General features: G+C 38.1%; 1 protein-coding gene across 4 annotated transcripts in view; it reads right to left on the bottom strand.

Moving 5' to 3' along the window:
- The window catches only part of Myo61F (Myosin 61F), a 366,041-nt gene that overhangs the window by 14,028 nt on the left and 329,947 nt on the right, over window positions 1–22,066 (bottom strand). For all 4 annotated transcript variants that reach the window (XM_067154699.2, XM_067154697.2, XM_067154696.2 and 1 more), the window contains exons 11-16: window positions 20,320–20,448; window positions 17,449–17,834; window positions 15,901–16,131; window positions 12,004–12,163; window positions 11,789–11,909; window positions 4,389–4,513 (exon numbers count right to left, since the gene is read on the bottom strand). In XM_067154699.2, coding sequence (XP_067010800.1) covers window positions 4,389–4,513; window positions 11,789–11,909; window positions 12,004–12,163; window positions 15,901–16,131; window positions 17,449–17,834; window positions 20,320–20,448 — 1,152 coding nt within the window. The remainder of the gene's footprint in view (window positions 1–4,388; window positions 4,514–11,788; window positions 11,910–12,003; window positions 12,164–15,900; window positions 16,132–17,448; window positions 17,835–20,319; window positions 20,449–22,066) is intronic.

Genomic DNA, 22,066 nt, shown 5'->3' with positions numbered 1-22,066 from the left:
GGGGATCTTCGTATGAAGAGCATAAACAGGCACTCGTCGCTGGGCTCAGAAGATACTGGCAGGAAGTCGAAGCCGGAACAAAAACAAGACCTAGACACTAAAATGAAGTTGGTTGTTAACACCCAGACCATAGAGGCTCAACTCGATGTATAAAAAATATAAAAAACTACAAATTTAGTTGAAAATTTTTGTAGATCAGGTAGTATTTAACAATGAATAGCTTGCGGCTTTGCTTTCCAATGTGAAAACATTTACTTCTTGTACGTAGAACATTTTCAGCTATAGTTTATAGATCTCATATTTGTTGTTCCGTATTGACACAAATGACATACAGTAACCTCAAAAGGAAATGATTTTGGTTCCAACTTATTCAATACCACTCACTTGCTTAAAATCCTTAACTTATTATCAACATTATTATTATCATTATTGTTTGTTAGGTCATCAGCTCAGAGGCTGGTTGGATCCTCAAGCAGCACCACCAAAGGCTTTGCAGTTATAGGGAAACCGCAAAAATCAATGGCAGAGCCCAAATGAGGCGTACTAGGCAAGATGATGAGTGAGGTAGTTTGCCACTGCTTTCCTCACAGTGCCACTGCAGCACGACTGACCCTATGAGCAATACTCAGATGCACTGGTTATGCTCTAAATGTCATTACTCAGCATCACCTATACTCCAGCAGCTTCCATATTGTCTGTCAGTCAGTCAATCGATACTGATCTGCATTTAGGACAGTCGCCCAGGTGGCAGATTCCCTATCTGTTGTTTTCCTAGCCTTTTCTTAAATTATTTCAAAGAAATTGGATATCTACTGAACATCTCCCTTGGCAAGTTGTTCCAATCCCTAACTCCCATTCCTATAAACGAATCTTTGCCCCAATTTATCCTCTTGAATTCCAACTTTATCTTCATTTTGTGATCTTTCCTACTTTTGAAGTCACCACTCAAACTTATTCATCTACTAATGTCATTCCACGCCATCTCTCCCCTGACAGCTCGGAACATACCACTTAGAGGAGCAGCTCGTCTTCTTTCTCCCAAGTCTTCCCAGCCCAAACTTTGCAACATTTTTGTAATGCTACTCTTTTGTCGGAAATCACCCCAAACAAATCGAGCTGCTTTCCTTTGGACTTTTTTCCAGTTCTTCAATCAAGTAATCCTGGTGAGGGTCCCATACACTGGAACCATACTCTAGTTGGGGTCTTACCAGAGATTTATATGCCCTCTCCTTTACATCTTTACTACAACCCCTGAACATCCTCATAACCATGTGCAGAGGATCTGTACCCTTTATTTACAATCCCATTTATGTGATTACCCCAATTATGTTCTTTCCTTATATTAACACCTAGATACTTACAGTGATCCCCGTAAGGAACTTTCACCCCATGAATGCAGTAATTACAACAGAGGACTTCTCCTATTTGGCCTGTGCCAAAAGATGGATGCAAACGTACTGTTTCCATCAAGAAATGACAGCAGCCAGATTATCATTAACAATTTTAAATTACAGAAGAACAAACACAGCAAGAGGATGAATTGATTCTGGGAAGAGAAGAAGGCAAATTCATCTGCTAAATAAGATCAATTGTACTCCTTAGTGGGCACAATGTTGAGGGAAAAAAAGTTACTCTTTTATGATACATGTTTTCTCCCTACTGTAGGACTTCTTCAGCCAATACCATTGATAAAACCAACAGATAAGTGATTAAAAAACTTTTAAGGGGAGTTATGACAAATATTTTATTTTGGGGCCAAAAGACATTCGTTTTATTCATAAAAATGTAGCCCACTCCTTCCTCTACCAGATAATGGTATCAAGTCAGTCTGCTATTTTTATAAAGTCCTTAGCGACCATTTAAAAGGACAGTGTTGTGTATTTAAAGGCCTAAGACACGCCCTGAAGCAGCACAATATGTTATGACCTTGTGTCATTCATTATAACTTGGTGAGATTGTTCTGAAACGTACATGTATTTAAATTTATAACGGGTTTTAAAATACATTAATTTTTAATATGATGTTCAGTGTTGGATTAATATTGAATTATTTAAGAAAAATTTAGAAAGAAAATTTAAACATTTCTGGACAGAATAGTATTCATATCATACTTAAACCCAGTACTATTTCTACGTACATTAGGTAAATGTCAACAAAATTTCAGTTTGATAAAATGAATACTGTTACACAAGGGACTTTTTTATGAGACAACTTTTTAAGTAATAATAATAATAAGAAGAAGAAGAATCGCATGGCCTCAGCTACTGTGTGCAGACATTTCAATATGACGCCATCTGGCTGTCTGCTTGTCAATTTTGACGTTCCGTTTTACTCTAGGCCCACTAGATGGCAGACCGAGTAAACCGAAACTCTCTTGGACGTCTATGGCTGAGATTTAATGAATTTTGTCGGGTAAACACCAAATGTGTCACCAGAGATCTTTTACATGCCGACATCGTACGACATGGAGTGTCGAATGGACTTTTTTCCGCCCTTCAAAAATCCGACTACCTCTGCCGGGTTTGAGCCTGCTATCTTGGGATCTGGAGGCCGACACTCTACCACTGATCCACAGAGGCAGCTAACTTTGTAAGTGTTAAAAAAAAAATTTAAATAAAAAAAATTGAAATAACATTTTAACCCATACAGCTACATGCCTCTAATTTGGTAAAATGTGTGTTTATTTGTACTTAAATGCAACAAATAAATTTGGTAAAAATCAGATAAAAACTGTAGAAGTTTGAAATTCAGTCCAAACTCCCCTTAAAAATGTAAAATGTCCAATTGAGTTCAAATCTACTAATGTTTTAGTAGATACTATGTATGGCATTTTCAAGGGTCGAGAATAATGTCAATACAATATATAAAGCATGCATCCTAGCTTATATTGTGCAGCGTCCTGCGAATGCGCTACAATTTCACTATACGACCTTGAGTATAGAAGGGAAGCACCTAAATAATTAGGTTGTGCAGTGAGTCGTTAAAGGTTAGAATTTCCATCCAATGTACTGTTATTTATGGTGGAACATAGGCAGGTAAATGTAGTGATTACCTCTAATGGAACAAGCAAAATTATGAAGTCATAACAAGAAAAATTAGAAGTAGTTCCTTGTTGGTTAACTTGATAGAGTGGTATAATCTACTCAGCTCAACTCTAACTAAGGTTAGCCATAACGAAAGCTAATATCCGGAATGGATAAGGTAAACAAGAAAGTGCCATTATTTGATCACGATGACTCGGTTATGTGAAGTTTAACACAAGAAAATTGCTGTTTATTTCTTCAATAAAAGCTATCCTGGAGTACTGCACGAGGATTGAAGCCCAGAAACAGATGAAGCTGAATTTGAATTAACGTGGTCCATAATTGGCCAAAACAAAAGGAGGAAAAAAAAACCCATCCTGTGATATGGATCGATATTACCGTATAATTAGTTACAAGTAACTATTCTCATTTTGGTTCCGTATTGAAGTTGACATATATCTCAAATATATAATTATAATATTTATAGGTCCACCTGTTCAATACAATACAATATAATCCACTATTTCATGTGGTTAAAATTTATACATAATACATAAAAGTCAAAGTCAATGACTTATAAATATTATTATAATATTTGATATATTACCGTATAATCTCGAATATCATCCACCACCAAATATGACCCGCACCCTTATTTTGAAAGAACAACATTTAAAAAAAAGTGAGGTCAAAATTATTTACAATCTTTATTAACACACATCAAATGATTAGAAAATACAAATAAAAGTAAACAAACATTTCCAGAACGATATCCAACAAGTTCATCATCATCATCATCATCATCATCATCATCATCATCATCATCAGTACCAACTTCGGAACTTTCATCATCATCACCCCACAAAATGTTGTCTTATCTGCCATCCATAGCATTAGAAATGCTACATTTCCTGAAGCTCATCTGTATGAGGTCTCCAGGGATACGATTCCATACCGTCAAAACTGTACACTCAGGCTATGAAAAGCTCTGCGATCACTACTACATGTTAACAGCCCATTTTTCTTCTTTCTCCAATTGTGAATACACGACTCGTCAATATCGTATTTCCTACTGGCGGCACGATTTCCAATAATTTCAGCTTCCCGAACTACTTTCAGCTTCTCACTCGCAGTAAAAGATTGCAAACTCTTTGTGGAATTCACGCCGATACTCCGAGAACGTGCGTGAGATTGACGCCAAGCGCGGAAATAGCGTATACTGAGTGCGGAGAGAGCATTGTTGCCAAGCTGCGCCGGCGGTGATGCCCGATTTGCCCGCACCCAATTTTGGAAGCATTATTTTCAGGAAAAAAAAAAACAGTGCAGGTGGTATTCGTGATTATAAGGTATTCAACTGTAACTTACCAGTAGCTTCTCATTGGTCTGGAGCTGATTCAGTTCAAAAGACTGCTTCAGTGTTTTCTGTTCATCCTTCAGCCGGTCGTTTATGAACGGGGCTGGAATGCTCTTGGGATAGGACTTCTTTGAGCCTAGAAGAATAAAACAATAAAATATTTGGTTATTAAGCATGTAGAAATAAAATACAGCAAAGTTGTTTAATACTATAAAAAATCCACAGTTCTAGCTCTTCAGGCAAGCAGCTCAATGTTGAAAACATCCTAGAGATATGAGCTATGAATATTAGGTAAATAAAATATAAAGTATGGGAATATATTCTTTATTTATTCCTAAAAATTACAATCCTTTCCTTTGTCATCATTAACTGGTGGATTAGACTGGCAGTTTGCCTTTTTCTACCACTTATCGTCATTGCCATCATCATCATCATCATCATTATCATCATCATTGGTTTGCCCTTCCAGCGAGCTGGGTAGGGTGTTTGAAAACAAGCATCTTCCAAAGTTGCCTATTCAAAAAGATTTTGTTGTCCATGACAGATTCCCAATTCCATCCTCTTCTCTCCACGTCTTCGCTCAGTTGGTCCATCCATCTTCTTGGTCTTCTACCTGTTATTCTCTTTTCCAAATAAGCACATGGTAACCTTATGCCATTCATTCGTTTAACATGCCCAAACCATTTAAGTGTAGATGACCTAAGTTTTTCCTCCATCGATTCATTTGGACCTAGGTTAGATCGGATCTCATCATTTTTCTCGTGATCAAGTCGTGTCTTTTGGAGGGCAGTTCAAAGAAATTTAATTTCACAGGCTTGAGTCCTACTACAATCCTTTGATGTTAGTGTGCAGGTTTCCAGAGAATATGTAAGGATGGGAATGAAATATGACTTGTACAGGGTCATTTTTGATCTTTGTGGGACTTTCTCATCCCATAGTAGGTGTCTAACGATACTGTAAAAGTTAGAGCCTTTGGTTACTCTGTTTGTTAAGCCCCAGGGGCTCTGAACTTTGGAGCGTGGGTTGGCGACCACGGGGCCCTAAGCGGAGTCTTGGCATTATTTCCACTTACTTGTGCCAGGCTCCTCACTTTCATCTATCCTATCCGACCTCCCTTGGTCAACTCTTGTTCTTTTCCGACCCCGACACTATTAGGTTTGCGAGGGCTAGGGAGTCTTTCATTTTCACGCCCTTCGTGGCCCTTGTCTTTCTTTGTCCGACCGATATATTCATTTTTCGAAGTGTCGGTTCCCTTCTATTTTACCCTCTGATTAGTGTTATATAGAGGATGGTTGCCAAGTTGTACTCCCTCTTAAAACAATAATCACCACCACCACCACCACTCTGTTTGTTATTTCTATCTCAGCTCTATTGTTACTAGCCTTTATGCTTCCTAAATAACTGAATTGGTGTACTACTTCAACTGTGTGGTCCCGTATTTTTATGCTGTATTCTGTATTATGTCTGCTGATTTTCAATGCTACTGTTTTTGATGGGCTCAATTTCATTACATAATCATCAAACTTCTTACACCATGCATTCAGATTATTTTGCACTCCCTCCTCTGTTTCATCCCGTATTGCCACATCGTCTGCAAACACCAGAGCCTGAAGATCTTTATTACCTTTTCCTTTTAGTTCCTTTAAAATGGTATCCATAACTGCTATGAATAGATGAGGTGATAAGGCACTTCCCTGTTGTACTCCATTGGTTGTATTGAGCCATTCAGAGTGACCAGCTTTTGCAATTAGTATATAGCATTTGGATCTTCGTAATAAGGTACTCTGGCACACCAAGTTTTCTAAGACTTTTCCAAATAGTTGATCTAGGAACATTATCATACACCTTTTCAAGGTCCATAAACACTACAAGCAGTAATGTGAGTCAATCCAGAGTTTCACTTGAGCCCTTATAACTACATTCGGTGTGGACATTTGTCAAAAAAAAATCAAAAAACGCCTAAGGGTATTGAACCAAGGAACACATTGCAGGAAAAATTCTGTAACTAAGTGAATTTGGCTAGAATTTGAATTAAAAAAAGAAAACTTAAGGAAACATGTGATTTTAGGATTATTTTTGGAATTGCATTTAGGCCAGAAGTGATTTTCAAAATTTGTTGTTTTGGTTTTACAGAGCTATCCAAGATGCAATTTGAAACCTTTCTGGGCACTTCAGTCCTTCAGCTTTTGGCACAATTGAGGAAATTTTGTAATTTTATGTAGTATGGGAACCCCTACCTTGTCTGCTAAGAAACTGTTTAGCAAAATATGGCCAATAAATGGCTTCGATTGAAAACACGTTCTAGAGGATAGAGCGGCTTATCAGAATTCCAGAAAGTCCCAAATTACCAACACCGAGCGTCAAAACGTTTATCAGAAATGTCTCTAGCATCGTAAGTAGAGTTCTATGATACCGGAGCTCAGCGAAGCAAATTCACTGCCTCAGAGGTGGAAAATGATTTGAAGCTCAGCGATATGGGTAATAATCACTCCTCTGCGCCCATCGAAACACCCATGACTCTGCAAGTTACAAGTATCGATTTAACTTTGCCTGTAACATTGACGTTGATCTCTTTCCCAAAGTGTTTTACTTCTCTTGATAGACCTATTGTACATTGGCTCTGTCCTGAAGGTGGATAAAGTTTTTTAGAATTAAGAAACAGACTGTCTGGAATACATTTTTTTAAACCCATACTGACTAGATATTTTAACAAATTGACAGTAATTATTGTTCCACCTTATCGATACAATATGCTGTGTGCCTTAAGCAAGTTCACAAATTAGCAGCAGTACATGTTGCAAAAATTCCAGAAATGGCTTTCACAGCCCCAGATCTTAAAGTCTCTGGAATAGAACCGGATTTTGGATGGTTAGGCTATGTGCGTTTGCAAGGTTTTGTCCAAAAGGCACGTCTGGGCAAAAATTTAAGGTAAATAAAATATAAAGTATGGGAGTATATTATTTATTCCTGAAAATTACAATCCTCCTTTTTATCATCATTAACCGGTCGATTAGATTAGCAGTTTGCCTTTTCCTACCACTACGAGCACTAATGTGAGTCAATGCAGTGTTTCACTCCCAGAAAAAGGTAATAGATGAGACTTGTAGAATTTCTTTGTAGAAAAACAAAGGTTCGTGACAGCTGTAAGTGTGGGGCCTTCCATAATTGAATAGTCATTATGAAGTTAATATTTTGCAACTGTGACCTCAAAACTGAAGTGTCCCAAGATTTGTGCTAGTCTTGAAGTGGTCTCCCTGCTGCTAATACGGTTTTACGTCACAGCATGAATTTTGAGACTTGCTAATGGGCTTTTCAGGAACACAGTGCAATAAAAACACATATTTTACCATCGTTTTTTACTGATCACGGCGTATAAATGTATACAAAGACTTAATATGAACATTATGACAATCAATATTTAAGTAGTAAAGCATGTTTTTAAGATCATCTTGAGAAGACTATGTCTTTGCACATTTTGATATTTTTACGTAAACAAAGATATCTATAGCTGATAATGTTTATAATAAACCAAAACTACTACTACTACTACTTTATGAACTTGCTTAAGGCACACAACATATTGTATCGATAAGGTGGAACAATAATTACTGTCAATTTGTTCAATTACGCTACACACTGATACGGATCATGAAGTTGATTACTTGCAATAGACATTTTTATTTCAACAATACCTATCAGACATTGCATATTCTACATCAAAACTTGTGATCGTGACCGCAACACAGCCTCATTTTAATTTTTTAATGTGCTGTCGTTGATTTTTTAGCTTATATTTGTACAGAATAAAACTGCAACGCAACAATGCATATTGTGAATTCTTTTGTGTAAATTCAAATTTCTGTGAAGGCCACAGTACATTCTTAGTAACTGTACTTTCTATGTGCAATTCACAATGCTCTGACCATTCTGCGAGTGCAAGTGAGAAGCTTACCACTTGAATACTGCATTCAGAGCAAACTGTGAAAGGTAGTGACCATACTCTATGTTTCAGTGTTGTGCCAAAAAGCTACTCAATAAACTACAACTTACATCGACGTCTCCTGATTCTCTTTCCACAGTCATATCCTGAAAACAAAATACCGTAATTCCATACCATACTAACATACACTCCGTTTGGCTAATCTACTAATGCACTCCAGAATTCCAGAAGAGATTGTAACATCAGGAAAAGCAGTGTTAATGAATTTTGCCCCTATTCTACTACTCTGTCATTTGCCCACAACTGGTGTCAGAAGTGTGTTGTCGAAGTTCTTTAAAACTAAAATAGCTACTCGGATGTGCAGCATGTTTTTCTACCGACTAAATTTTGTAGTCATTGACTGTTACTCGTTTCAGAGTGTGCAATTTCTCCTGCTTACAATACATTTGCACTTGTACTTCTGATGAGTGAACAAGCCAATTTTAGCATGAAACATTTGTCCATATAGATTGCACTTGATGGGGGGGGGGTGGCAGGACAAGCTTCCATCTAACAGGATAAGTGTTTCAGTAGCATTAATTTTAAATTATGATGCTTCTACCTAATCAACACTTTTAAAATTTATGTAGAATTTTATTCTCTCTCATTTTTACAGTAGTACCAATTTCAGTCTCTTACTATTATCCTCAGCTACAATGAATAACCTTAAAAACTATGCATCACTATAAATGAAAAAAGCTCTCTATTATATATTTTCAATCCTAACTTTATAGGTTTCCTGATTTAGAAATACCATTTAAATGTCAATTTTTTAACTCTGTAAAAACAAAAGTTTGTCCTACAACTTTTATGAAACACACATTAAAATACAGTTTTAAGAATTTTACTCTTCACTCAAACTTACACCAATTTTAAGTGTAAGTATTAAAAACTTGTCTGCTATCTAATTTAGTCTTCTTGTGAATGTAGCCTCTTGTTTTCAATATGATGCTATCGGTATATAAAGTATAAATCTATAACAAACACTTTCTAAAATATCAACTGTCTGAGAGGCAATAGACTCCCTAATGTCCTTATTTCAATTTAATTCCCTTAGTTTGAAAGGTGGCTGGTGAATGAAAATTCTTTGTCTATATCATGCGTCAAATACACCAGCTTTTAAATAGGGGAAATGAACCACATTTTATCATTGGTTTCAAAAGTATGTTTGATTTGAAACAGGATTTTTTTTTTTTTTTATTTCCTATGTCGACCTTACTGGAGGACTGGCTGACCACTTTCCACTGTGTGTGGCTTGATTCTGAAAATAAAAAATTATGAGTGTTTCTGTCATTCAAACCCTACATGCATGCGACGCTCTTGCTTAAACAGTAGAGGTGGTTCAGCACCAAAACAATCTGTCCCAGGTTTGAGAGTTGATACTTGTGAATTTCATGGTCAAAGCTAGTCTTTAATATGATTTAAAGGGGCACCAAGGGGTCTCATGCCTGAGGAAAGTTCACCATGCAGAAATTGGCAAGGGAGCCCGATGTTGCTCGAACAGCAGACATGCCCAGTGCTCGTCCTTTAACCTGTAGCTTGCATGGAAAAAAAAATATTACGTTGCTTACACCCAAGGGACCCAAGTGTAAATAAGTTTTTCTACCACATATTGTATCAGGTTTTGAAAATTTTCTGAAATTGCACAAGCTTTAACTGATCATTCTCAATGAAAATATACATTTAATTGTCAGTTCCTCTTCTACAATATTTTTCAAATCTATTTATTTAAAATAATCACAATTCCAGAAACACTTATTTTTAATATGCTATAACCATACTCAAATTTTGCTTTAAATTATTAATAGTTATATGGATCTGTAATAAGGAATAGGATTTATATATCTGCATAAGGTTTTTCTCAAAATTGTCACATTTGCACAGATTTGCAATGGGGAAAAAATCTCTGTATCAGTCTGTTCTAATAAAGTTTAAGCAAACATTTTTCTGCTAGTTGCTTTACATCGCACCGACACAGATAGGTCTTATGGCGACGATGGGACAGAAAAGGTCTAGGAGTGGGAAGGAAGCGGCCGTGGCCTTAATTAAGGTACAGCGCCAGCATTTGCCTAGTGTGAAAATGGGCAACCACGGAAAACCATTTTCAGGGCTGCCGACAGTGGGGTTCGAACCTATCTCCCGAATACTGGATACTGCCCGCAGTTAAGCAACTTTAAGCAAACAGTTAGGGGATCAAATCTTAAAAAAAAAAAAAATTACTCTTTTTAACTACCCAAAGGAAGCTTTATGCCTTTATAATTCAGCACACTTCAAGCAAATGACAGTTCCACAAGACCCGCACAGGGAAAACTGACACTTAGCACATGCACGCAAGCCTTCCTCCTCCTTACTTTCACTAGTACTTTAATTATGTTCACTAATTTCAATATCACTTTCTGCGTCCCATATATCACTTAAATCTTCTTCTAACAAAGCTCTCACATCACCACTTAGTGACATATTATTCCAAAAATAACGGTTTAGGGTACACACAAATTAGTTACTTTTCTTACACACATGGATTGCAGAGACCCAAACGCTGCAATTACAAACAAAAGGAAACCTCAGCGCGTCTGCACCTGCCAAGGTCATGTAGAGGACAAACGGAAAGGAGAGTACAGGGAGGGTAAACTCTGTGCGGGCAAAAAGTGAAAAATTACTTACAAAAGAAAACACTCGTGGGTCCCAGGGACTCAACCGTCTAAGTTACGGGTTAATATCTGATGACTACAAACTATGCAGCTGTGAGGAAGTACAGGTGACCAGATGATAACCAAAAATCCATTTTTTAGACAGATGCGTTTTTAAAGGAATTCTTTCTCAGGCTTGTCGACTCAGTATAACTTTTAAGTTATGAATTCACTGTTTATTAAGTGTGAATTTCTGACAGAAATATATCTTATGGCTGGATGCCATCTGAAATTAGCAGCCGTTGATGAATAGACATATTTATAATCTGATTTTTGCAAAGAGAAAAGTGGTTTCTTCATCTTCTTCCTTTTTTATATGTTATAGTGTTCTAATTCATATTTCAACAGACTAAAGAATGTTATATTTTATATTAATTCATATTTAATAAAGCTAAACACTTTCAAACTTTTTTTCCCTTTCCAAATATTGCCCTTCCTAAAATTAGGATGCAAGGATTATTTCATGGCAGGTATTATTCACATATATATGCTATTTATATGTAAAATTCCTAGTCATTGCTTGGGGTTAAGTGGTGGTATCTTAAAGAGGGCGAGATCCATGCTGGATAAAATTGTTCTGAATAATGGGCGGTTGGTTTAGAGAGGCAGACGTCTGTAGAAGAATTTGACTGAACCTCATGCTTTGTTATGTTTGGAGCTGGTAATTTTAACATCATATCATCATGTCCTAGGATCCACAGCTTAAACTTTTACACTATTTAGCAATCTTCTCCTTGCTTACCTTTGAATATTGTCTCTGCCAGCACCTTCAGCTCGAACTGTCTCTTTCTTTCTGGGGTCAGAGCTTTGCGGTACTTCATAGCCAGCCACCTCCTGTGCATTTTGTGCAAGTGGTTTGATGCCTGCAAGAGAGTTCTACAAGTTATTTCAATGTTACAAGAAGGAAGAGTGTGTGTGCTTAATTCCAACAGAAGTAAAACTGTGGAGATAACAAACCTCTCTGCAGGTGATAGGGCAGCCGGGCCACTGGTCGTCCAACAGGCTCTTGGGCAGGCTCTTAGAAAGACGGATCAGGTACTGAGCCTTGGCCAGTTCGATGAAGTCCCTGTTGATGTCTGTGGCAGGTCCATTACGAGTAATGAATCCTTGGATGAACCTGGAATAAAATTACATTACATCTTAAATAATAATAATGTTATTTGTTTTCACATCCCACTAACTACTTTTATGGTTTTTGGAGACACAGGGGTGCCAAAATTTAGTCCCGTAGGAGTTCTTTTATGTGCCAGTAAATCTACTGACACGAGGCTGATGTATTTCAGCAAGTTGGGGTTAGAAGGCCAACACCTCAACAATTAATAAATTACAAAACAAAATACTTATAAAAAAGTGAAGAAAAAGACACAAAATAGAAATGGAGTGAGGTATGTACAAAAGGCTCTGTGTGGGCATCGGAAAGTATGTATTGCATTGTCAGGAATTCTTCCCACAGTCAGTTTGGAGAAGCCCAAAGGCTCCGTGAATACACTGGCCAGTGTGCACTCTGTTTAGTGGAACCGATACACTCCAGTTGGGAACTATGTAGGTTCAAATACTGATCTCTCAATGATGCGCTAACCAACCAAACTGGGGCGAATTGGTGGTAACTTCACGATTGGAAAACCCTCAACACTTTTAACACTTTAATTCTTGTTGATACAAATGCATTTCATTGCCTGTAATTAATATTTGTGACAAATGTTGAACAACCGTGTGCAGAGATCAATGAAGCCAGAGAAATCCTTGTCATTATTTAATTTTGGCCTGGTTATCATTTTGAAATTTTATGTAAAACTGCTTTTTGCGAAAACAAAAGGGTACATTTAAAGACTGAAGAGCTTACATTGAAAGTTTTTTAAAATTATTGTAATTCATGGCTATGAAGAAGAATTACTGAACTAAATTGCATTATAATTTTATATTCTGTACATCAAGAATTGTAATTTTGAAATGTGTTTGAAAAATTTAAAAGGGTCTTCATTTTTGAGGCAGCTTCTACCGCACGTGTAAATGTTCGATTGTGAAATTGCTGTGTTTCATAAATCCAACTCTCTTGAGCTTGCCCATATAAGGAAATGTATTTTTATTGGTTGGAATAACGTCCTTTCCCATTGGTGAATATGTAAATCTAGGAAAATTCCGTGTTTTCATTGGTTGCCTTGTAATTGCACAATTTCCTGTTTTGGGCTCCACGTGTGAACAATGAATTTTGTTCACATCTTTTCCATCTAACCGTCCTCACGAGCGCACGCGCTCGGGGTCTACCCCGTCTGGAGCTTCCTGGTCTCTTACGGTAAGTGCTATGTTTTTGCTTTTCAGTTTATTTAAATTCAATCGTGTGTTTCGGCCTTTTCTTATCTTATGTAACTTTCTGTGGTAATATAATTTCTTTTTACGTAGCAGAGTTTCCCCTCTAGCTTTCCACATTCGCCTATTTTAAGTTTCCAATGACTGTGCTTTGGTGTTCTAAATTTTGTAACTTAAAGTTTGTTGGTTTGTTAATACAGTAAAACCTCATTAATTCGAAGTTGTTGGGACTCAAAAATCGGACTTTGAATTACGTGATTTTGAATGAACCGCCAATTCGCAATTCAGAAGTACCAACCCTTGCCGCGTTACGAATAATATTCTAAGGCCCGTTACTGCATGCAGTTAACCTTGATTCACAGTTTATACCTTTTAAATGTCATGAAAAAAGAACTATTTCCAAAATGTATCCAAAAAGGTGCATTTACAGTATTCAAATAATGCACTTGCATATCTCACTGGTAAATATAACCTCACGCAACGAAAGAAAGAAAAAAAAAGCACGATTCAAAGACGAGGAGAAATCCCATGTGCAAGTGCTTTATTCATTGGATTACTATACCGTATGCATTTTAGATGTCTTGTATTTACACAGAAAGTACCCGATGCCTTAAAATTAAACTTTCCTATGACTCTATCCTTGTACGATTTCCCGCCATGGCACTTCTCTCGTACTTCAGAAATGTGAACACTTGCCGCGTCACAAAGTATTCTAAGACTCACTAATACATGCAATCACCGCGATTCACAGTTTAAACTTTTCCAATGCCATGGAAAAACTATTTACGAAACGTATCCAACAAGGTGCATTTACAATGTTCAAATAATGCACTTGGATAAATCACTGACGAACATAACCTCACGCAACGAAAGAAAAAAAATCACACAATTCAAAGACGAGGATAAATTATGCTGGTTCCCCTGTGCAAATGCATTATTTTTTTAATATCTGTACTGTTTGCATTTTTAGATGCTTTGTACTGGGATGGAAAGTGCCCAACGCCCTTAAAACATTGTAACTTATCAAACTTTTCTATGACGAAGGGATAAAGTTTCTCGCTTCCATGTGCATTGCAATTGCAACAAAGATCCCCGACCCTTGTACGATTCTCCGGCTGGCACTTTCTCCTTTAAAATCATAAGACAGTTTGGGCTCGCATTAAAATAAAGTAATGCAGTTTCATTGACAATGACAGTATTGTTCGGTGCCTACAAATTTATTATATGAGCCACGTTTTTTCGTCAACTGTCGGCATCGCCAGTGTTCGCGCATTCTGTTTTCCCGCACACTGCTTGTTGCGTGATATTATGGTGTTCCTTAAAAGGTTGAATACAAAAGAATTCCGATTTCATTCAACTTGGCAATCATAAAGCGCACTGTAGACCCACCGAAGTGAGTGTAAGTGCGGAAAGCTACCCCTCCACGTTCCGGAACACGCGTTCTATTATGACGCGCATTAATTTCGAGTTGAAATTACTCTAACATACTATTGTTTTAAAATGTAAAGGCAGTTTCGAATTAAAAGTCTGAATTTAGGTAATGGGGCCGACATTGTACTTCGAATTAAGAATTATCCGTATTTCGAATTAAACAATTTAAATAACATGCAAAACTGTATCTCATGCTTCCGGGAACGAGAGCTTCTTCGAATTACATGAGATTTTGAATTAACCGATTTTGAATTGTCGAGGTTCTACTGTATAACCTATTTTTTGAAGAAATGTAATATCCAACTGTCCAGTGAAGTTTTGTAACCAAATCCTACTATCGGAAGAGTTATAATTTTCTATGTTTGTATGTATTTTAGTTTAGGGTACTTGTGTTTTATTTCCGAAATTTAACTGTCCGCTGTTATGTTTTAGGTTTGTTTAATATATATTTTTTTTAAGGGTAGTTGCCGCGTGTTCCGTTTTCCCCAGAACGAGATACGATCTCATAGCCTCATTAGGGTTCCTTCCATGTTTCACAATCCTTCCGTAGTTGTCGTCGTTATACCTGTAAGTTATGTTTATAAGTCAACAGTCTCATTTCCCAGCCTAGATGTGAAGCAGCTGCTACATTGATATTTTTCTTATTCATTTTTTAAATTATTATTACCCCCCTCCTCAATGGCACTACAGCCCTTGAAGGGCCTTGGCCTACCAGCCCAAAGACTTGCAGATTACGAGCTGTCGTGTGGTCAGCACGACGAATCCTCTCTGCCTTTATTCTTGGCTATCTAGACCGGGGCCGCTATCTAACCGTCAGATAGCTCCTCAAATTCTTATCACGTAGGCTGAGTGGACTTTGTACCAGCCCTCAGGTCCAGGTAAAAGTCTCTCTGACCTGGCCGGGAATCTAACCCGGGGCCTCTGGTTAAGAGGCAGGCACGCTACCCCTATACCACGGGGCCGGCATTATTATTATTATTATTATTATTATTATTATGTGTGCGGGCTCACCAACAGGTGCTACAATATTATTAAAAATATTTTCCCCAACACCGGCAATGAAACTGAAATACAACAACCTGTGAGTTGACGAGTTGAACTACAGTACAGACTCACCTCCTGATCAGAGCAATGGCCTGTCTCCTTCTCTGGGCTTGTCTCTTGGCTAGGAACATGCGAACCCACTTGGTCATCACAATAGCTGCTGCTCGGAGCTTCAGGTACCTCTGACGTTGCTGTCTGCCTTTCCACACTTTCTGGATGATGGTGGCAATGAAGTGCTTACGCTCCTGGAAGGCGTCTTCAGTCTCAAACAGAGTCTTGGGGAAGCGGATGAATATTTTAGTCCTGAAAAGACAGAAATATATTGACTGCTCTGAAAATGAGCCTGTTGCTTCAGAAGTGGATAATTATTTAATATGGACATTACTGGGAAGTTTCAATGAACTACACTTTTTAAAAAAAAGCCAGAACCGTGACATTATAATGGAAGTGGAAGTGGACTCGATATAAGAGAAGCTAAGGATTTCGAGACTAACGTGGTACGGATATGTAAAGAGAATGCCTGGCACAAGAACACCACATGTATGCATAGAAAGAAGGGTTGAAGAAAGACACCAGTAGGACGACCTACAAAAAGATAGCTACACGAGCTGAGAGACGATGTGGAGAGAAGAGGAGGGAATTGGGAGTCAGTGGTAGGAGAGGAGGCATTTCTGGACAGACAATGATGGCGAAGACTTGGTCAACAACACCCTACCCAGCACGCTGGAGGGGTTCTATGTTCATTATAATGATGGTGATGATGATCATGATTATTATTATTAGTATTATTACTGGAAAGTGGACATTTGTAGAAATGACATTCATGCTTATGGACACCTTACAATGGAAAATGCTAACACAAGTGAACTGTGCCAGCAAAAGGTTTTAGTTATACCCAGGTAAATAGACATCATAAACTTCGTTAAATATAGTAAAATGAATCAGACTTCAGAAAGATTGACAAAGGTGGTTATTGCCAAATGAAGTGGTAGACAGAGAATTGGAACCCATCACATATACTGTACGAAAAAAAAAATGGATCTCTTTATGGAACCAGGTTACAAAAAAAAATAGAGAACCCCTGGAATATGAAGCAACAAGGAAATTAGAGAGGATATGGAAGAACTAGAAATAACTCTGGACGATTTGCAAAACAATACAGAAAATTTAAAGAAACTGAAAATCATAAAAATAAGATTTAAACCAGAAATGTACAAACAACATACAATGAAAAGGGTTTTTACAGTTGACGAACGACAAAAAAAAATCAGAAAGAATAAATAACTACGGGGCAATTTGGAAAGAAAACTTATCGAAAAAGATGATCAGAAGAAGAAGAAGAAGAATCAGACTTCAATGGCTATGTCCTGAGAATGGAGAATGACTGGGCTGTTAAATAAATATACAAAGAACCTCTGAAGAATATAAAGGCTACGAGGAAGACCAAGAAGCACCTGGGAAGGGAGACCAGCAGACTGCAGGAAACTCCATGCTGAAAACTGGGGAGAGTGTATTCAGGAACAAAATCATTGGAGGCAGACTGCGAGACACCACTGAATCTTCCCACACCTAAGAAACCCATGGGTGAGCAAGTTTCAACACAGTCAGTCAGTTACTTACTTTCCCATTCTGTATTCATCACTCTTGTACCCTAGGTGATTCACTAGCTCCTGCACACCGTCCTTGGGGTTTCCTTTATACGAAGGCCAAGTAGCAGGACACAGACTCTTGTATCGTTGTAGGAACAGTTCGTACGGCCTTCGGAACGCAAACCCGGCTCGTCGTACTCTCAAGTTCTCCATCAGACCCAGGTACTGTACTTGATGTGTGACGATACGTTCGTTAAACATGCCCGGTTGCTTATCGTCGTTGGGTTTGATACAGCGGATGTAGGAAGGCTCTTTACCCATCAAGATCTCCATCAATCTGTTGAGACTGTTCTTGAACTGCGTCGCGGCAGTGTCAGGTCGTTTTTTGGTGGTCACCTGACTGGCTGGGAACACAGCCTGTAACAGAAACACACAAGAGTTAAGATATTTATATACACTCCATCTATTTCAGACAATGGGATGGAATGGCAACAAGTAAGTTATGTACAGTCATTCAAAAAAAGGAGCACATGTATGTGCCTTGGATTTCATATTTTTTCAAACTTAATTATTATCAAAGTATAATTCACCTCCCATGAACAGTGAAACCTCGTTAAGAAGTTTCTCCAGGGAACCAGGAAAAAGAATGTGTAAAGTGAGAAAACATACTAATAAATGTACGAATAAAAACTATCCAACAGGGATATGAAAACACTAGGTAAGATTTTTTACGACATGAGGGCATTTGACCTCGTGTATCTGCGGGTACAGTGTATCTACCATTTCTACAGACGAAAGTATTAAAAGGTGTGAAAAACACGAGAGAACAAATATGAAAACCTTTTCTGCTGAGGATTATAAAATAACAAGTACCGGTACACTGAAAGGTGTAGACAACAAATGTGAAAACATGTGCACGGGGGCCAACAAAAATATCAAAGTATTATTACGGATCACACTCTTTCTAAAACAAATGTTAGTAGAAGTCTTTTATTTCAGAGCGGTGGGTTATTAAATCTTATTTTCTGGTCACACTCTTAAGACAATGAATTGGAGGTTACGCTCGACAGTGTGCAACTGCGAGGATTGATTTTGGCCGCCATTTTGAATCAAACAAAACTTCGACAACTGGAGTGATCGAGTCAAAACTCAAAGGCGCGAGTTTCAACATTCGCAACGTCTGCACGTTTATGCTGGTCCACTTTCTGACAGATTTTAATTTTATCTTCAATATTAAGGAATTTTACAACATTTTCTGTATCTGTAACTAGGCTATCACAAGACAAATTTGCGCCATGGTAGTCAATTTCACACGATTATGTTCCTAATCCTGATATAGGCTACTGTATCACACAACAAATATTAGCTACACTTCACTGTACTACTCAACACAAAATAAATTTCTAACTTCTGAATGGAATGCAAAATATAAGCACAAACAGGCTCACTCTGTTATTCAACAATCTTGCTGCTAACCGACAAGCAAAACTGAACATTCCTCAGGCTAACGCCTTATTCCCCGAAAGTGCAACTTATCCTCGAAAGTTTAGGAAGGCCTTTCCCTGTAATCACGCAAGTGTGGCAACGGCTCTTACCAGAGTTGGAAATCACGTTTCTTTCGGAAGGGTGATAAATACAGTAACATTTTCAGCTCTAGGAAAAATGTGATCGCAATAGGCGGATAATAGCGAAAATTCATGATGCAATAGTGAGGTATTCTTATATAGATTTAATACAATGTGAATTGGGACTTTGAATTTACGACGTGCTGAGTGGGAAAACGTGTTAATGAGGAACGCACTAACGAGGTTTCACTGTACGTACAAAACCTGTGGATACTTGCAACAAACCCATCTATAGGTTCCATTATTTCTGAGAAAAGTGTATCGAGGAACTTATACAATACAATGTGCTCATTATTTTCTTCAGTGACTGTACACATATATGCTCTGGTATTTGGTGATTATGTGCTGTTATGGGGAGAAACAGAAGCTGAAGTAGGTACAGATAAACCTGACTGAGTGGAACAATATGTTCAATAAATTTGAGATCAAGATAAGTAAAACATAAACTGTAGAAATGACCTTCAACAAGAAAGGAACAAAAACTTAAATCAGTTTCTCACTTCAAGTACCTCGGACAATACGGGTTCTAATATGAAATTTATCACGCGCTATTCAAACAAAGTGTTGCGCTCACAGGTACACTACAGTACTCTGATACAACTATTCTTCAATAAAATTCAAATACAATAGAACTCGTATTTAAAGTTTTTACAGGGACCTGATTTTTAAAAATCTTCAATGGAGGTTTTATCTATGAAAACGTGTAAAAAAAAAAAAAACCCACTATTTTAGCATTCCGTGCCTGTTAATTGTATCTAGGAAGTGTACGGAATTCACTGGTTCCAAGAAGTTATATGTTTAGCAGAGGAAGTCTCTTTGAAAGTAGAGTATGCTCTACTATGCAACCCGCGGAAGACAATGTGTGACTCTAGTATGCCTTATTGTGAGCTTGCATCCGGGAGATAGTAGGTTCGAATCCCACTATCGGCAGCCCTGAAGATGGTTTTCCGTGGTTTCCCATTTTCACACCAGGCAAATGCTGGGGCTGTACCTTAATTAAGGCCACGGCCGCTTCCTTCCAACTCCTAGGCCTTTCCTATCCCATCGTCGCCATAAGACCTATCTGTGTCGGAGCGACGTAAAGCCCCTAGCAAAAAAAAAAAAAAAAAAGTATGCCTTATTATGCAACCCGCGGAAAAGAGTTAAGAATAGTTTATACACAAAATCTCACAATGAAACAGGTTATAAGGAAGGTTTTTACACATACTAACCAATCAAGATTCTAGTGTTTAAAGAAACACACAACAAAGATCAAACAAAGTAGTAAAATTATTTACCTGGGTGATGATATTAGTGGTTTCTGACATAACGTATCTAAGATCTCTGAACAGTAGATCGTTATTCTTATCGAGGAAACCATTAACGTTGTACGTGACATCTCCTGCATAGTGCTTGAGCCGGAATTCCTGTAACAATAACCATATGTCAATTTAAATACAATTACATAAAAAGAATGGCTAATATTCATAATTTACATGATTTCACAAACCAAAATTTAGCATTATAAATTGTAAGTACGCAATTGCCATTACAGAAGAAAGGCTGAGGAAAACTTTCATGGAACACGTAACTGAAAGTGGGGTAGCAGGAAGTAACTGCAATGTGATGATGATGATGATGATGATGATGATGATGATGCTTGTTGTTTAAAGGGGCCTAATATCGAGGTCATCGGCCCCGAATGGTACGAAATGAAATGACAACAAAAAGTTCAAAAAATCCACTGACCAAAAGAAATAAAAAAATGTCACGAAAAATGAATGGATGGACATGAACCCAAAAAACAAAAACAAACAAGAAACAAACAAAAAAACAGTGGATCCGACTCAAAAACTGTCATAAAAAATAGTATTACTGACCAAGGGACCACTTATAAAGCACAGTCCTGAATCGATTATGCTTGATGTCTAAAGGGGTCAAAAAATCAGGTCTAAGGCCCCTCAGTATGGTACATGTCACGAGTAAAATAGAACCATGATATTTCTCAAGCTGCGGTAATAATCAAAGGTAGCGTAAACTCAAGGTGTTCCAAACATTAAGGTACTACTCACAAGTATTGTACGTCGTAAAGGTAACGCAGACCTATGGTGTTTCTCACACAATGGCGCCACTCATAGCCAACGTAAACCGATGAGGTTCCTCACCTAGGTGTACTAAGCACGGGCGCCGGCATTCCCGTGGTGTTCCTTACATAGTGGATACTAATCATTGGCAACGCAGACCCACGGTGTCACTCATATAGTGGTACAACTCACAGGCAACGCCCAGATCCGTGGTGTTGCTCACGTGGGTACGACTCACAGGTACTGGAATACCCACACCAAATCCCGCTTGAGTGCTACGAATCACAAAACTATTCAGTACCTAACAGAGTGGTACTACTCGCAAGTAAAAGTGACCCATGGTGTTCCCCGCGTGATGGTACGAATCAAAAGTAGTTTCATGGTTCTAATTCAATCATCCCTTGGTCGCCCCTTGTAGTCGCCTCTTACGACAGGCAGGGGATAGCGCGGGTGTATTCTACATATGCGTCCCCCACCCGCAGGAGGGAAATGCAATGTGAAGATGACATTCACATCAGAATGTAGTCACCCAAGATGAGAAGGAGAAACTGAACAGGTTAACTCAATGCATGACTAGTTATGGATGCTAGCTCCGTATTTGGGAGACGGATGGATTCGAATCTCCCATTGGCCATCCCTGAAATGGCTTTCTGTGGCCAGGTAAATGCCGGAATGGTATCTTTCTTAAGGCCGCAACCGCTTCCTTTCCATTCCAAGCCTGTACAATTACAACTGCACCCACACACAACACCCTCGCACAGCCGTACATCTAGCTGACCCCTGTGGGGTGTATTGGGGAAAGCAGCTAGAGAACTGGCAAGCCACACATCCTCTGACACACCAGCACAAAAACTCCATATGATACAAACAAAAGGACGACGACGATTTGAGAGCATTTAAACTTTCTTGATTTTGTATTTAATATTGATCAAAGATGTGGATTTTATGCAATCTTACTTAT

Source organism: Anabrus simplex, chromosome 10, assembly GCF_040414725.1.
Source record: "Anabrus simplex isolate iqAnaSimp1 chromosome 10, ASM4041472v1, whole genome shotgun sequence".
Lineage (NCBI taxonomy): Eukaryota > Metazoa > Arthropoda > Insecta > Orthoptera > Tettigoniidae > Anabrus > Anabrus simplex.
Note: the sequence above shows the minus strand (reverse complement) of the source record. Positions and strands in the feature narration are given on the sequence as shown.